An 18,368-nucleotide genomic window follows, 5' to 3' on the forward strand; every position below is an offset into this window, starting at 1 on the left:
TTGTGCAGCCAAAGGGATATCACTCCAGGGTCCAAGAACATGCTCCAGGTGCACAGGGCCATCCTGACAGAGTCCTAAAGCACTTAACAGTGCCTTGCAATGGTTAATAAAGGTTTGGCAGCAGCAGATCAAGTGTTGAAGATCCTCGCACACACCACATGTTGGGCACAGAGGGCTACTTGATGCACCAATCTTATGAAGATGGCATTTAGCGAAGGGAACGTCCATGCGAATTCAGTGCAGGCAATTGCAACCATGTCTATTAAATTGCGTGGCATGCGGAAGTCACAGGTTGGGTCGATATGAAGAAGGGGTCCATATTTACGCGGAGGATCACCTCACAAAGAGCGTTGCGTCTGCCAGCATTTAGTAGCCAGAAGACTCACGCCATCACAATGAGAAAAGGGTATGTGTGGGAACAAGGATGTGTCACCATGTGCAGACCTCGCTTCACCATCAGCATGATCGCTGTCTGCGAGGCTGGAGTGAGCGGGTAACCACTGCAGCACAACACGGTGACGTAGCTCACAGGCCTCGGTGTGTAATCTGTTCAAGTCATCGACGATGTCCTCCCGAAGGCTTCCTGATGACTTTATCAATTGTAGTGCAGTGCGAGAGTCACTGAAGATAACCCACACTGTTGGCAGTTGTTGCAGAATGTAAGTAAATGCAGTTCCCAGCACCACAAACCTCTCAGACGTCTAGCTAGACGTCTCTGAAAGGTTTGTGGTTTGCTGGGCTTAGAGCTGCCAGCTCGGTAGCAGTCGCCGAGTTGCTGTAGTTGTGGTGCACAATGACGGAGTCCAGGCGCCAATTGCTGATGAGATGGAAGTGTCAGAGGCATCAGTGTAGAAGTGGCGGTGCACACTGTAGCAACCATAAATGTGCTCAAGAGCAAAGTATTTAAGTGCAGGATCAGGGGTGTTTGTTTTTATTTTAATGCCAGGGACTGTTGTCTTGATGTACCATCCTATATACCTCCAAGGTGGGGAGGAGGTTGTAACAGAGTCCTGGTATTTTTATGGGAGAAGGTCAGAAATCAGAAACTTCCTCTATGTAGTACTCTGTGAATGGATGGTTAAGTGCAGGAGCCACAAACCGCACCTCGGCACGAAGGAGCTCCAGGGTTAACAGTACTGATGCAGATAGGTGTCTGCTCTCTGCTAGAGTACCCACTGTGGGGTGTTCTTGGGAAGGCCAATGCAGATTTTCAAGGCTTTAACTTGCATAGCTTCACGGATTTTATTATTTGCTTGCAAAATACCCTGAAGAGCTGGGAGACTGTAGCGAAGGCCTTCACAGAACGCTCCATACAGTAGTAATGAAGGTGCAGAACAGCCTCTTCTGATAGTGGAGAGCATACAAATGATAGAGGCAAGAGCAGAGCTTGACTTTCAGCTGTTGCACATGTGGGGACCATGATAGCTACCTGTCAAACGTCACCTGGAATTTAAGGCTTGTGACGTATTGTATTGGGGTACCAGCAACTTTCAGCATGTAGCGCGAAAGATAGCACCTCGAAAATGCAATTGCTGAGCTTTCATCTGGCAACATGGCAAGACCGTGCTGACTTAAGAATGATTCGATGCAGCGTTTTGCCCTCTGTAGTCAGACATCCACAATGTGCCTATTGCATTCGGAACACCTTACATGTTCGTAAAGGGAGAGTTCAACTGTAGGTGGTAACCATTTTTCCAAGCCAACAAGTGAGATATTGAAAAGGGTGACTTAAAATCCCCCCATGAGGTACTTCACACAATATTTGATGCAGAGCTGTGTCACCTTAACTCGCTGACGTGAAAATCCATCTTTCTTGCAGATAGTCGCCTAGCCAGTCATACATTCGTCCACCAATGCTAACTGATTGTAAGGCTGAATGAATTGCCTCATGAGTGACATTATCAAAGGCATCCTTCATGTCAAGAAACACAGCAATGGTCATAGACCACTCTGCTGTGCTGCGTTTGACATAATTGGTAAGGGCAATAATGCTGTCAATGCTGCTGCATCCCTTTCAGAAACCAGACATGGTCGGAGGGTAAATTCCCCTGGTCCCAGGTAGGGCGGGAGTGTACCATTTTCTCCATCGGCTTTCCAATGTAGCTTAGAAGCACAATGCGACGGTAGGTGCTTAAGTCAGTTGTGGTTTTCTGGGCTTGAGGATAGGTATGACACGTGCACATTTCCAGCATGTTTCAAGGCAGCCGGACTCCCAGGAGGTGTTAAAAACTGTGAGCAACTGAACCTTGGCCTTACTTCGCAAGTGAGAAAGGTCAGTGTAGCTTACACATTTTATTGGTAGCTGCCAGAGCCACATGGAGTTTTTCCTTAGTAAACGGTTTGTCAAGAAGGGCAATGTTAGGTGAAGGAGTAAAGCTTTGGAGAGGCAATGGCACAAATATGGCTGTTAAAATTGAGCAATGATCTTAGACCAAGAAGCCTCCTCTGCGTCGAGACGAAAAACATTCGCGTTTACACCCAAGCACTTAAAAGGACTTAGTGGCATGGGCTGACTGGCTCCCAGCAAACCAAAAAACTCTCAGAGACATCTAGCTAGACGTCTCTGAGAGTTTTTTGGTTTGCTGAGCTGCATACAGTGCTACATACCTTAGAAAGAGGCTTTCTGGGATGAAGCTTGTGCAAAAGGATCACCATTCCCATCTTGCGAGCTTGTCCAAATGGCGCTGAACATGTTTCTGTGCGTGCCTAACAACGCTGATGTCTGCTCTATAATTTGTTCTGCATGCTCGTCTCTCTGCTCTGCGGCGAATTGCTAAGTTGCTCATGTTCACTATCTACAGCTGAGTGCACTTTTCGTAGAGTTATAAACTTAGTGCTGGACGTTTTAGCATGTGCCACAGCATCAGTGAGTTTTCATAATCGAGGTTTGAGAGCTCCAGTTTTCTACTGCGTCAGGGAAAATTTCCCAATTCATGTAGTGTGCCTTGCACTGCTGGGAACTTAAAAAGCACCACCAGTCTCAATGTACATAGGTTGGTGATCACTGCCATAAGATTGTATGTCGACACTCCAAATTGTTGAAGATGACAGGTGTGCAGAAACCATAGAAATGTTAAAGGCACTGGATCTTGCATCTTGATAAAAAACTGCTACGCCATTGTCGAGTAAAGTGAAGTTGCTGCACTCCGCGAAATCAAGTAACTGTGGCTGTTGATGTGATGCTTCCCCGAGCAGGATGATGTGTTGAAGTCTCCTGTTATCTTGTGCGGAGCAGGGGTACTGCGTATGATATCCTGAAGGTGGTCAACATCACAACTGATGCGCAGGGCAATGTACCCGACGATCACTGTGAAGGACAGGTCCATGATATTGATGGTGGCTGCAACATATTCATTCCGTGAGTCTGCACATATGGATTGTGCAAAAGAGGTGACGTCTTTCCGAACAGCTAAAAGAACCTTGCTGATGTCAGCGCCGGTCATCGATTTCAGAATGGTATAGCCTGAAAGATGGATGATGGTACACAGACGGGATCCTGAGATGGCATTGATCGCGAAACAATGCTTTGGAACAAATTGTTGGAAATCAAACTGTTCGTGAACGAAGGCTGCAGTCATGCACTGGAAGATGGTGGTCTTCTTACGGCTGCTTTGCACGCTAGGGAGAGTAGCTAGTCGATTGACTGCTATCGCCATTGTGCAAGCAGAGGTGAAATGAAATCAAGGTTGTAAGGATGACCTTCACCATTGGCGAGGAGTGTGGTGCAAGAAAAGCGTGTACAGCCTCAACAGGCGAGCATAGTAGGGAACTGGTACTGTCAAAGCTTTGGCGAATAGATTCTTCGTGCGGGTGTTTCCAGGTTGCATTCTGCGGCTGCCGAGGAGTGTTCACATGTGTACTCGCTACAGGAGATGGCTCAACGTTTTGGTGCGGTGGAAGAGGAAAGAATTCAACCACGTCCTCAGTGCGCAGGTGACTGGCTTTATCTTAGTCCGCCGGTTGAGAAGGCTTCCCTGGCGATTAATTTTGCATGCGGCGACTTCCCCGGATTTGGTTTTGCTCATTAAAGCAGTTTCTGCTGACTTATAGTCTGTATTGTTGGAGTTCTTGTACTTGTAGATGATTTTCTCCTTTTGGTAGGCAGTGCAGCAAAAAAACTTCACCTCATGCTGCTTACCGCAATTAGGATAAAGGGGGCTATCGCTTGCACATTAATTTTGCTTTTCACAAAAGAGTTAATTAATAAGGCAAAGGAAAACATAATATTTCAGAAAGCACAAAGACGGTTCACACAAACACAAAGAACGTCCTTACTCACAGGAAAACTAATTTCGCCGATGTGGTGCGACGGGGCGGGGAACCACACTGGCCAATACACACAGTGAGCTGGAGGCAGAGCCATATCCGCACCCCCGGCAGATACAGCAAAGGCTGCCCGACCACCTCTGACAAAGGGCCCCTGGATTGGAAGCCCTGAAGGCTTCCCGCAATCGGGAGAGGCATGCAACTCGTGCACCCGCAGCTACTCTGCGGACCTCCAGCGAGCACCTCTAGGCTCTAGGGAGGCGATGGCCACAATGCCAAGTTTGTCTTCGCTTCCCAGTCGAAAAAAACACCACAGCCCATGTCTCGTGTTTACACCACACCGGAAATTCAGACACGGGTTGTGGTGCGACCCGGACTGGTGTGATCCAGCCTGGTGTGACCCGGCCTGGTGTGACCCAGCCTGATGTTTTTGGTGTGGCCTGTTCTAGTGTTTTGGTGTGGCCTGGTCTGGTGTTTTTTGATGTGATTTAATTTGGTGTCGCGCTGACCGGGTTAGGAGCCTTTGGGAACAATTTCCCTGTTTCACGATATGTGCCACCCACTGTGGAGCATAACGAGCATAACTGGTACCGAGAAAACAGGTTGAAAAGAAGTGCACGTGGGTGATGCAGGCAAGGTGTGCAGGGGTGGAAGCAGGCTCCAGCTTTCTGGAGCAGCTTTGGAGCAGCAAAATTCCTATTTTGGAGCAGGTTTGGAGCACTTTGTAGGCTATTTCGGAGCACTTTTGGAACAGACTGGCGACATTTAAATGCAACTAAGAGCAATTTTGTTTGCAACTAGTCCAAAAATTGCACAGATATTGATCACGGATCCCACAGGCCAGAATTAATTAAAAGAACAGCAATTGGTCTGAAGATATTTGCTAAGGTTCATAAAAAAAAGACATGTGGCAGCTATTACGAACAGTAGTTGCAGTACATTAGCTATTATTAATTTCAGTTCAGAAAAAAAAACATAATGGGGATAGTTTTATTTGTATTAAACAAACCCAGAGCACTACTCCAAAAACACCACATATGTGACTATGACACTAGTGGTAAAGCATTAGCCGAGACAATTACGGTAAACTGTTCCAGACTGGTTTACCACTGGGTGTATCAGAGAAAACAAGTGAAAAATGGTTTGGTTTATGGGGTTTAACGTCCCAAAGCGACTAAGGCTATGAGAGACGCCATAGTGGAGGGCTCCGGAAATTTCGACCACCTAGGGTTCTTTAACGTGCACTGACATCATGGATCACAGATGGTAATTTGCTTGCGGTAAATATAATGACTAGAAGCAAAGTGGACTAGAACTAGCTACTGCCATATAGAATACAAAGATATTGCCGTTAAACGTTAAAAACAAAACCAGCAACAAGTGTCAGCTCGCTCACCACAGAAACAAGTGTACAAATAGGTTTGATACCAAAATTTGCGCCACTCAATCCACTTAATTGTATCATGCCAGTGAGAGCTATAAGGAAAAAAGACCTGCACTGTTTGCCTGATTCTGTCACAGAACAATGCGCCGAGAAATCGAGCGACAGGACTTGCTTAGTAAATTTTAAAGCCTTTCAGTTCTGCATAACTTTTTAATAGCCACAACCAAACCGTCAAAACAGTGCAGCAGAACCTCGAATATACTATGTCAGAACCGAAAACAAAATGAATCAATACCCGCCAACCGATGGATTTTAAAATTCGGAAAATTGCGCAGCCAAACCAACGAGGGGGCTAACTTACCCTATTTACTCGCATAACTTGCGCCTTCGCTTAATTGCGCACCCAGAATTTGTTACCCACACATATATGAAAACAAAATGCACCAGCGTACACACAGGTGCACGCAAGGCAGGCTGTGGAAGAACGGCGCGAACGCGTTGCCGTGTATGGCTGTGAAAGGTGCGAGCAGCGAGGCGACGCCGGCCGCACCACTGTGAAGACGTAAACACGTAACTGGTGTGGGGATGCACTCGCCTCCCCATGGTTTGCTTTCCCGCAATGCACCCCAACTGATTAGCTCCCCCGAAACGCACTCTTCTCAATTTGGTTACTTTAACTAACAGGGGAGGGTGCTTGCGTCACAGTGACACCAGCGCCACGGATGGCGTTTTGCTGCACGCTCGCGGGGAGCGACGGGCTCTCTTCTGCTCGGCACCAGGATAGCTCGCGGACGTTTTGCGAGCCGCTCCGCTCTTCGCCGCGGGCGACCTCGTGTGGAAACATGTTCCCCTCAGCTCGTCCCGTCCGGCCTCGGGAGTTTTTCCCTCTGCCCTACCGTGGGCGAACATTCGCTCGTAACCGTGCTGGTGAGTCAGACATCCTCGATTCCTCAGTGTATTTTGTTGCTAGCTGGCGTTATTGTTGTTATAGCAATAAATGCCTTGTTTGTGTCAGCCAGTGTGTCCTTCCTTTGTTCCCGCAGAGAAAGGCCCGCCGTGGTCGGCGAGCGCTCGGTAGCTCTCGCGACCACAGGGTGGGGTGCGCGCGTTTTTGAACTGTGTCAGCCGCGGTTAAATGGGGAAAACGTGTTTATCTCCCCTATTTAAAACCCCATACTGGCCAGGCCAAGTCAAAGCAATTTCATAACTGCTGCGTGCGAGGTGCGAGCACGACGTGTAGAAAGCCCGCTGCCCATTCCCTGGCAGCTCCACGTGAAGGAGTTCGTAATTCGTTCGTTAAATTAGCTCCGGTAAACAAAATTATATTCGTGCGCCGTTTACCTGGCCCACTCGTGCTGGCGGTTGCTTTCCAGGATAAGGTGTCCAAAATTCTGAACAACCGAACCGCTGGCGGTTTGGTTTGCCGCTAGTCAGCCGGGCCTATCGCAAAGACGCCGTTTTAGAGCCATTTATCTCCACTGGCTCTGCGATTGTATCGCTGCGTGTTTATTGCTTAGAGGTGAGCGCACGGCGTCATACTATCGCGCAGTGACAGGGGTTGCGTCGACCTGTATATGGAATTTTTTTTTTTTGACCAGCGAGGTGCGAGTGGGAGTCGACGTATGCACGACAATGTAGGACATATATGCACATTATGACATTCATGAAGTATGTTTTAAGGACGTGCTCGCGAAATCTCCGAACTCTTTTTGGAGCCCTTAATTACTGAAAAAAGTGCACAAAATATGCGAGTGAACCTGGTATCTCGTTTTCTGCACAATAAATACAGCTTGCTATGTGAGGTAAGTTCACAATACCGGCCGCGATGAAGTTATATTACCAGATAATAGTTAAAAGTACTTATTTTTGCTCATGCTTGTACAAGCCATTTGTGACAGCCGCGCCGACAAGCACAAGCTAACGAAACGAACGAAACTGTCGATGCGAATGCGGCCGTTTCGTAGCGAGCACCCAGTGTTGCCCAGCCGATAATAACACTCAGCTAAATTTGGCTTTGTATACTTGCAATGGGCATAAATTGCGTTTAGACGCAGCTTGGCACAGGAGATCAAATTGGCACAGCATAGCGCAATTGGCGCCGCACTTCCACCCCTGGGTGTGGCTCCACAAGACGCCAACATCACATGTGAGGTGGCAAGTGTGAGCTCGACAGCTGCCCTCTTCTGTCACTTGGTACTGTTGCTGATATAAACTGCACAAGTACAGTTAAACCACCAGCTTCTGCAATGCTTGCGCAGTTGTTCACTATCACTGGAGAGCTGACAGAGAAGAGTTGTGTATACGCAGAGTGGCCGTGAGAAAAATGCAAATTCAATGTGCTTTGATAGCGATGCAGTGCATTAGGATACACATAACAGCATGTATACACCAGCACCACATTTTTACACTTACCAACAGAAATTTTAGGGAAAGAAAATAAAACAAAATTTGCACGCATACGTCAATACTCAATTCGTATGCTTTCCAAAAGAAATTGCAAGGGCATGTAGAAAAGAAAAAAGGAACAAAATTTATTCTCATTTCGCTTAGTTCTTTGAAGCAGTGGGCCTCTTGCGGTGAAGTTCATAAGTTTTCTGTGATAGCCATAGTCTTATGTTTCTTTCAGCTTTCGTGGCTGCTTCGTCCGTCACTCCCCGACTGCGGGCATAATGCCTGAAGAACACTGAAAGAAAATCACGCATAAGTGTTAAAAATAGCACAAGCTTTGTTATTATTCCGGCTTCGGCAGAATTGTTATCGTAGAACCAATTTCCAGGACATTCTGCAAGTCTTAGCCTGACAATTAGCTCAGCACTACAAAAACTGCTGAATCTACTTGTAACACCACTGCTTGTTGTAACAAAGAACAGTATGCTACATGATAAGTAAATTCATTCGCCTGATCCTTTCAAAGTGACAAAGAGGACAACCTCATCCAGCTTTAGTTCTTTGTAAAAATCAACTGTATGGCTTTGAAGCCATGTTGATGTTGCAGAGTCATTTATTGCTGCGAAAATTGGGTTAGAAAATGAACCCATAATTTGATTCACACATGAAAAGGGCCAAATCCCGGTGTGAGACCGTCCATGTTTCAACACCTGTAACACATTTAGGGCACAAAGCTGCAGCTCTGACAATGCACAATGTCATTCATCCTGCTCTTCTTAGTAAGTGTAGAAGCATGTGCAATCTCAACAGAACAGTGCAGCAGTAATGGTGAGCAAATTTAAGCAAAACACAGTAAAACACAGCACATCAAAAGAAAGTTGTAATTAAGCCTAGAATTAAACCTAGAAAACTTCTGCCTAATATGAGTAATAGTGCAACAAGGTGTTCTGATTCTGGGTAAATCTCAGCAGATATGTAAACAAATCACTTTCTCCACTCTAGAAAGGTTGCACAAAGCTATGTTGCCACATCTTGTGCACGCGCAAAGGCCATGAGTGACAATACTGCAAGCACGGCAGCTGCTGTGACATTTTGCACTGCCTACATCATCAAAATGAGCATGTCACCTCAATGTTCACACCAAGTGTAAAGCAGAAAAATGACTAAGGTCATCAGAAAGAAGCGTTTGTCAATTGTAAGAATGCAGGCGATGCCCAGTGCCCTAGCAGATGCATACGTGGTATGGTCCTGAACACAAAGCCAAAGCTCACCAAGTAAGGCCTCAGTTGCATTACTATGTATGCGAAGTGTACAACAGGTCGAACTGCGTACATTTCCCGAGTATATGTTTGCGCTAAACCATCCCATAATTAGTGCCTTTGCTAAGGCAATAAGGTGAAACAATAGCAAAAAAAGGACAGGAAGATACATAAGATTGATACCATCAGCGTTTGCGTTAAAAGGTGCACTAAACAACTCATACTTTTACCGATGGAACTCGATCTACACGTTCCGAACGTACTTAGAAACTGTGCATTATTTCCCTGTGCAGCCGGTTTCCCTAATTTAAATTGAATTAAACACCCGGTTACCACCTTTTTTTTTTTTAATTCCCCCGCAGACAGTGGGAGGAGTCGACCAACCTTTCAACCAGTCCTGTGGCGGCTTGCCGCTCTGCCATCAGTGGAGCAATACGGAGTGATTGGCGAAAGCAGAGTCCACGCGTATTTTTATTTCTGTGGGCCTAATTTGCAGCTATGTAGTCTCTAAATAGATCTATTTATCCACGGAAATGTAAAAAACAAAACAAAAACGAAAGCAAAGCCGCCATGTGACTGCCTGCAAGGCACTCCATGTGTTGGCTGACTCGGCGGGAGCCAGACATTAATCATATTTAAATGAGGAAAATCTGCCGCACAGGGCAATAATTCAAAACTTCTAAGAATGCTTGGAACTTGTAGATCGAGTTCCCGTGGCAAAAAGATGAGTTCAGATTCCTCTTCAGTGCACATTTAAAGGTTTTAAAAATGCGCAGCTCTTAAGAACCTAACTTTCCAGCTCGACATTGTCATGTGACAACAGCCTATTTTAGCATCACAAAACAAGTTACGTTCTTCGGTTGTTGCCACAGATGTGGAGTGCTCATGTCATACACTCATCTGGCAGCTCAGCTTTGTAGGAAGTTCTTATCTCTACCAAATGCTTCTCATTGTGCCTGCCAAGTAGTTGACTGCACATGAATTCTCGTGCACAATCAGAAGCTATGCAATGAACTGATCCATTCTAATATGAGCCAAATAGTGTTTGATAATTATTACCTTCTCATGAGCCAAGGTTGAGATAGCCTCCTTTCATATGTTATTGCAATATGATATTATGCACATGTGCTAACCCCAGTAGAATGCAAAAATTACCCCTTATCGTCTCCACCTTCAGCGGCTTCAGTGGCTTCTGCGGGGCCTTGTCCCCACCCTCTGCCAGGAATCTGTTGGACAGCGTTCCTGTGAAGCTGCGCTGAGCCAGCACTTCTGTTGACCACAATGTGGTTGCCGCTCTTTTGACAAACAGCGAATCCTTGGGCAGCGCCATGAGAGTATCGTAGGCCTCTTTCGATATTTCATGGCCATTGGCCTGGTGTACCTGCAGGAAAAAGAAAACAAATGGCATGCCAAACTGAAAGGGACGTACATAATGTACAAATTATCATTGTTTACCGAGAGCATTCTGACTTAAAACTCAGTGTTAGCACTTGCCATAGCACCAAGGTCAAAATCATTTAAAACTTCAAAATAACTGCAGAACATAAGCGTGGACATTAACAGTGCGATGGGCATTTAGTGGCACTTCTTAACAGCAGTGGAGTATCAAAGGTAACTGCGTGCAGTGCTCGTAACTGGCTAATGCTAATCTCAATTCATGTTTGGAATGCTATCGGCAAATAATTTCAGAAAAATGGCTCTCCCTTGCTTGATGGACTTAGCCAATTAGTATGTGCGCACAGTAACAAATGCCAAAAAAATAAGAACAGCACACAAAAAATCCATGCTGTTTGTGCTTCACACGATATGGTGCCCCTTGTAAGAGTGGAATGGTCACGAAATTTCTATAGCAACCAGATGCCCTTCTCAAGACATGTCATGATCACTAAGCAATGCGAAAGACCACACACAAAGACAAGCTACCCTTCCGACACTGAGCTGGCCTCTCATGCTTCACCCTCATGCCTCCCTCCCCTTTTGCTGTCATTGTGGGGCACATGGCTACAACACAAGCTCTTCTACTGCTCAGCCTGCACTGACACCTAACATCTCATTGATGTCCTAGCTGCCAGTGCTCTTTTTAGAAGCAGCACTAAGCATGATTCAACTTCATATGGAAAAATTTTAGTGATCATTAATACTATATGGGCTACCTTTGTGGACCAAACTGAACCTGTAAAGTAACTGCATGAGCCGCAAGAAATAAACATCTGACTGTTCAAGCCTGACCAAAACTAGTCCCATATACAGTGCAGTCCACTTATAACGATATCGAAAAATCCGGAAAAAACGATCGTTATAACCGATCATCGCTATATCTGGACTGCCATAAAAATGGCTGCCAAACTTACCTCTGTAGCTCCTGACTCAAGTTTTACACTTGCGCTGAAGAACAGTAATTGCAGAACGTACGATTTGTGAAACAACGCGTTTATTCGTCACGTTTAACAAGTGCCTCAAGCGTTAGGTGCGCTAAAGTAATTTGATATGGGCACTTGCTTGCGTGGCAGTTTCACTACTGCAGTGTGCATAGCATCCAGCTGCTGCGCGTACACTGGCGGCAACCCTTTCGCGTGCATAAAGTCGATCAGTGATTCTATCTTGCACAGCGCACTTTGCGTAGTCATCGGTGTCGAAGGTGGGCCAGTGTCAGTTTCGTCGTCGCTGTCGCTGCTGCCGCTGCACTCTGCCGTTACAACACATTCTCGGTGACCTCCTCGCAGAACGTAGCAGCACTATCTGCACCTAGGAACTCCTCCATGGACGTACCATTCATTTCGTCGACATTTGCGGCGTGCTCCCCGAGCTCAGTAATGTCCGCAGCTTCCACCGTATCAGTTTCCACGTTAGGGGGGGTTTCGTCCTGGCGCACAAAGGCCGCCTTCTTGAAGCAGTTTGATCTTCAAGTCCGCGGCCTGCTCTGATGTGCCAGAAACACGATCGGTTGCTAAAATTAGCCATTCCAGCGCGCGTCGCCGATACAATGCTTTGAAATAGGCGATCACGCCGGCATCCACAACGGCTGCAGGCACTGCGCTTGTTCTGCTCTCTTACAGGCGCGCGAAGGGCGCCCCCGCTTCTTTTTTTTTCCCCTCTCTCTCTCTCATCGGCTGCAGGCACTGCGCTTGTTCTCTTCTCTTACAGGCGCGCGAAGGGCGCCCCCGCTTCGTTTTTTTTTTCCCCCCTCTCTCTCTCATCGGCTGCAGGCACTGCGCTTGTTCTCCTCTCTTACAGGCGCGCGAAGGGGCGAAGGGCGCCCCCGCTTCGTTTTTTTTCCCCCCCTCTCTCTCTCATCGGCTGCAGGCACTGCGCTTGTTCTCCTCTCTTACAGGCACGCGAAGGGGCGAAGGGCGCCCCCGCTTCGTTTTTTTTTTCCCTCTCTCTCTCTCATCGGCTGCAGGCACTGCGCTTGTTCTCCTCTCTTACAGGCGCGCGAAGGGGCGAAGGGCGCCCCCGCTTCGTTTTTTTTCCCCCCCTCTCTCTCTCATCGGCTGCAGGCACTGCGCTTGTTCTCCTCTCTTACAGGCGCGCGAAGGGGCGAAGGGCGCCCCCGCTTCGTTTTTTTTCCCCCCCTCTCTCTCTCATCGGCTGCAGGCACTGCGCTTGTTCTCCTCTCTTACAGGCGCGCGAAGGGGCGAAGGGCGCCCCCGCTTCGTTTTTTTCCCCCCCTCTCTCTCTCATCGGCTGCAGGCACTGCGCTTGTTCTCCTCTCTTACAGGCGCGCGAAGGGGCGAAGGGCGCCCCCGCTTCGTTTTTTTTCCCCCCCCTCTCTCTCTCATCGGCTGCAGGCACTGCGCTTGTTCTCCTCTCTTACAGGCGCGCGAAGGGCGCCCCCGCTTCTTTTTTTTTTTCCCTCTCTCTCTCTCATCGGCTGCAGGCACTGCGCTTGTTCTCCTCTCTTACAGGCGCGCGAAGGGGCGAAGGGCGCCCCCGCTTCGTTTTTTTCCCCCCCTCTCTCTCTCATCGGCTGCAGGCACTGCGCTTGTTCTCCTCTCTTACAGGCGCGCGAAGGGGCGAAGGGCGCCCCCGCTTCGTTTTTTTTCCCCCCCTCTCTCTCTCATCGGCTGCAGGCACTGCGCTTGTTCTCCTCTCTTACAGGCGCGCGAAGGGGCGAAGGGCGCCCCCGCTTCGTTTTTTTTCCCCCCCTCTCTCTCACATCGGATGCAGGCACTGCGCTTGTTCTCCTCTCTTACAGGCGCGCGAAGGGGCGAAGGGCGCCCCCGCTTCGTTTTTTTTCCCCCCCTCTCTCTCTCATCGGCTGCAGGCACTGCGCTTGTTCTCCTCTCTTACAGGCGCGCGAAGGGGCGAAGGGCGCCCCCGCTTCGTTTTTTTCCCCCCCTCTCTCTCTCATCGGCTGCAGGCACTGCGCTTGTTCTCCTCTCTTACAGGCGCGCGAAGGGGCGAAGGGCGCCCCCGCTTCGTTTTTTTTCCCCCCCTCTCTCTCTCATCGGCTGCAGGCACTGCGCTTGTTCTCCTCTCTTACAGGCGCGCGAAGGGCGCCCCCGCTTCTTTTTTTTTTCCCCCCTCTCTCTCTCATCGGCTGCAGGCACTGCGCTTGTTCTCCTCTCTTACAGGCGCGCGAAGGGGCGAAGGGCGCCCCCGCTTCGTTTTTTTTCCCCCCCTCTCTCTCTCATCGGCTGCAGGCACTGCGCTTGTTCTCCTCTCTTACAGGCGCGCGAAGGGCGCCCCCGCTTCTTTTTTTTTTTCCCTCTCTCTCTCTCATCGGCTGCAGGCACTGCGCTTGTTCTCCTCTCTTACAGGCACGCGAAGGGGCGAAGGGCGCCCCCGCTTCGTTTTTTTTTTCCCTCTCTCTTTCCCATCCTCTTCCGTAGCCTAGGTGATGCGGCCGACGCGCGGAGCAACTCGCGCCATCTTGCGGCACTTACGCCAACTCGCGATGCTCGCTTGTGGCCGCCGCGATCTCCTCCGGCGGTGGCGCGCGCCACGATCACGGAGGCCACGGCTCGCTCTCCGTGGCTTTCGCAATCGGCGCGCACGGAAAAAATGACGGCAGGCACGGCGAACTCGCGTACCCAAAGTTTTCGCCCGATCTCGGCATCGTTCAAGGGAACTTTGCACCGCGAATGTCACGCTCAGCATGGAAAACGATGTCCAGAAGAAAAAATTCTGATCGTTGTATCCGATACTCGGTCACGGACATATCGTTATATATGGTTTTTTTTTTCCATAGCCTCAATGCATAAGTTGATACTCTTAAGTCAACTTATCGTTATAACCGATATATCGTTATATGTGATATCGTTATAAGTGGACTGCACTGTACCTGTCATTAAACCACCAAAATAAAGTGCATATAGCTTACTGCATTTTAAAAGCACTGGTAATGATAAAGGACAGAAGTGAACGGGACAAGCACTTCTCCTCTGTCCTTACTCGCGCATTCAAAATTCAGTGTGCTAAACCAACTAGCCTAATAGACAAACTTTGTAAAGCGTCTAGCTTGTTTACTGCACATGACAATGCTAAGGAAGAGTGCACAGCTGAAAAGCATACACCAAAATATAGCACACCCACATGCATCATCATCAGCCTGATTGCGCCCACTGCAGGGCAAAGGCCTCTCCCATGTCTCTCCAACTTACCCTGTCCTTTGCCAGTTGCGGCCACCGTATCCCTGCAAACTTCTTAATCTCATCTGCTCACCTAACTTTCTGCCGCACCCTGCTACGCTTGCCTTCTCTTGGTATCCACTCCATTACCCTTAAGGCAGATAAAATGAGAAATCTTAAAAGCCTTCAAAATCGAGGAGTTAGAAACTGAATGCATCAGCGACAGCTCTGTCAGGTTCACGGCAAAAGAGTAGTTTCATAAATGGGACATAGGTTGCAATGCATGTTCTTGTTGTTTTTGTAGCATTTGTGGTTGCTCTCGCGCATATGCACCCTGCTGTTGTTGACGATTCACCAAGTGAAGAATATTTCAGTTGCGCTTCCACCGTTGTCCTGTGTACTTCTCCTCCTTGTGAACGCGTCCTTACCGCTGGTTTTCTACTTACCATGCACCAACCGGCCAACAAGCTACGCTTCTTCAACCCTTAAGGACCACTGGTTAACTTGCCTTTGCATTGCATTCCCTGCCCAAGCCCACTTCTTCCTCTTGATTTCAACTAGGATGTCATTAACCCGCGTTTGTTCCCTCACCCACTCCGCCCGCTTCCAATCTCTTAACGATACACCAACTATTTTTCTTTCCATAGCTCGCTGCGTTGTCATTAGGTTAACCCTCTTTGTTAGCCTCCATATTTCTGGCCCAAATGCATTTAATACCCGTGAAAAAACTTCCAATACTTTATATATATGCGGGTGAGGAATGCACTTGTCTATGCATCATGGAAGTGCCTAAGCGCCAAATGCAACGTCCCTTCGATTCACCTGCACTGCTTGAACTACCGTATTTACTCGCATATTAAGCGCACCCCCCATTTGGTTGCGAAAAATCAGTTTTTTTTTTTACCTCCGCGCATAATAGGCGCACCCCGAACTTGGCACTGTGATTAATACTGTATTTACATCATTGCACAAAAATTTTGGCAAGCCGCAGCCGCAACTGCCGCACTTCTCGGTCACGTCGAATTTCCAGCCTGCAGCACGCTTGTTGAGTTCGAGAGCAAACTCCCAGCCGAGTACCTATTAAGGTGCTTGCCTGTCGTGCTAAAATAGCAACTCTCGGCTGCAGGACACGAAAACCGCAACTGGGAAGAACTAACACGCTACCACAGATGCCGAGCCATTGACAGCCACAAAAAAAATAATGAGAAATTGGAGCTGACAATGCTAATATGTATAGCAAAACCTCGCGGCGGAGAAAAAAACTTGGTGATGATGATGATGAACTCTGCCTCGGATGCCATCCGTGGGCGGCAACTGGAAGCTTCTGTGCACGTGTGTGACCTCCGCGATCACATGCCCGTTGCTCGCTGCCGGAGCTGGTCGCGGAGGCCACGGCACGTGCATATAGAAGGCTGTTCCCGCGTGGGCCATGGAAAGTTTGGGTGCGGCCCTGACACAGATCTGACACGATACAACATGGAGGTTTTTCCAGCACACAAGTTAATTGCATTATGTGTCGTGGTGCAGAAGAAGATGAACAAAAAACAAGAAAAATAAGAGTTCTTTGAAGAAGTAAATATCTAATTTTTCCATACAGCATCAACATGGTTCATGAAGGGCCATTATTCTGTGACCAAGTAATTATGGAGCAGACAGGGTGACGTATTAATGTTCAGCCCAAAGAGCATGGGTAATCTTAACAAGCAAATTCTCACTCACTTCTCAGTCACCTTGACAGAGTGACATATTATTTCATCAGTTAGTTGAACCTTTTCACATTCACAACAGCAAATGTCAGTTGCCCTCACTGAAAGCAAAGTCTTTTTATGCAACGCAAGCTGCTCACAAGAGGGTTTAACGTCCGGAAGCGACACATGGGCTATGAGAGATGCTGTGGTTGAGAGCTCGACTAATTTAGACCACCTGAGGTTCTTTAACATGCACTGATACGGCACAGCACACAGGTAATTTTGTATGTTGGCTCCATCAAAATACAACAGCTGCTGAGGCTGAGATCCGACCTGCATCCTTGAGACCAGCAGCCGAACGCCAAAGCCACTGATCCACCACAACAGCTGTTACCCAACGTGCCGTAGAGTCTTTAGAGGCATCACAAGGTCAGCAGCACCCGGTGTGGTGGACCAGCACATCACTCCCACCCCCTCAAAAACCACCTACTCTCTCCTCATGCCACAGTTCCGCCACACTCCCTGCATTGCAGCCAGTGCTGTCCTCACCATCAGTGACACCGCTTGGTTCTCTAGTTCATTTTAGGTTTTCTTTCTTTGCGCAATTACATGTAGACATGAAATTCGTTTCATGAGCGTCTAGTAAATTTTCGCAGCACGACAAATTTTCCTCGATTTGGATGGTGACCTTTTTTCCTGTTTCTTGTTTTCCTTTCATTTTTATAATTTCTTTTTCGAATAAAAATTTACAGATAGAAGTGAATGCTGGTGCCACGTCTTATTGGTGGTGCTATAGCCAGTATAGACAATTATCAACTTGCTAAACATTCAACACCGGTGAATGAATATATGTGCATGCTACCCCCACTGATGCAACAGCAAGCAGTTCTCAAAGTCACATTTCATAAGACAGAAAATTTAGGTGCCTTCACCTTTCCACTGTCTGTCAGCGTACAAACACGCTGGACTGGCCGTGGTTCTGCTGCAGGCGGTCCAGCAGGCACTGCTGGAAGGTGTACTTGTGAAGATGACATCACAGATGCCTCACCTCCTTGCAAAGCCGGCATGTCTGCACGCAATACGGCACAACACAAGCTTGATATTTACCTAGTAGAGATTAAGCCACAATTCAGACTAGTGCAGTAGGAACAACATTTCACACAATTTACCCTGAAATCAATACCCTCTGCCTCAAAGCATATCGAATAAGTAATTAGATTATTCTTTTGTTATGTAGACATGAAATATGGAATCAATTTTATCCATACTTATGGCAAGGCAGCTAGCTACCCTTTAGTACTTGCGTTTAATGCGCAACAAAGAAAAGCAAAATGTAGTTATTTCTGGCGGTGAACTTCATCATCCTGCCTATGCCCAAACCAGGTTAAAAGCACTACCAACTGACCCCCAATTTAGTATTGGGCCAGCTACAGCCATCCTACAGCCCACAGATTTCCTAATCTCGTCTGCAATGTTTACCTTTTTTTTTGGAATCTATTTCGTAAGTAGTAATGGACCATTCACCACCTGTCCTCCATACCATGAGTATTGCTCATTTCTTCATGATTTAAACCAGAATATCACAGTCGTGTTTGTTCTCCTGACCAGCACTACTCTCTGTCTCTTAATGTTACACGCACTGCGCTGTCCTCAGGTTAATTTCAAGCCTTCTCACCATGGCTGCTGCCTGCACCGATGAATTTCCCATTAGCATCATGAATAGTGATTTAAAAATAACATTCTCGTATGCTTCCTTTGGTTTCAATGACTGTTGGCTACCTTCCTATTTATGCTGTAACGAGCTCCTCATTTC

The 18,368-nt window shown here is 47.7% G+C and overlaps 1 protein-coding gene across 3 annotated transcripts in view; it reads right to left on the bottom strand.

Moving 5' to 3' along the window:
* Positions 1 to 8,157: 8,157 nt before the first annotated feature.
* The window catches only part of LOC149355170 (uncharacterized), a 54,565-nt gene continuing 44,354 nt past the window's right edge, over positions 8,158 to 18,368 (bottom strand). For all 3 annotated transcript variants that reach the window (XM_089583668.1, XM_089583666.1, XM_089583667.1), the window contains 3 exons: positions 17,488 to 17,624; positions 10,453 to 10,678; positions 8,158 to 8,333 (listed from right to left, as the gene is read on the bottom strand). In XM_089583668.1, coding sequence (XP_089439794.1) covers positions 8,197 to 8,333; positions 10,453 to 10,678; positions 17,488 to 17,624 — 500 coding nt within the window. In that variant the 3' untranslated portion in view covers positions 8,158 to 8,196. The remainder of the gene's footprint in view (positions 8,334 to 10,452; positions 10,679 to 17,487; positions 17,625 to 18,368) is intronic.

This window comes from Amblyomma mixtum, chromosome 3 (assembly GCF_055824585.1).
Source record: "Amblyomma mixtum isolate Tamu chromosome 3, ASM5582458v1, whole genome shotgun sequence".
In the NCBI taxonomy this organism is placed as follows: domain Eukaryota; kingdom Metazoa; phylum Arthropoda; class Arachnida; order Ixodida; family Ixodidae; genus Amblyomma; species Amblyomma mixtum.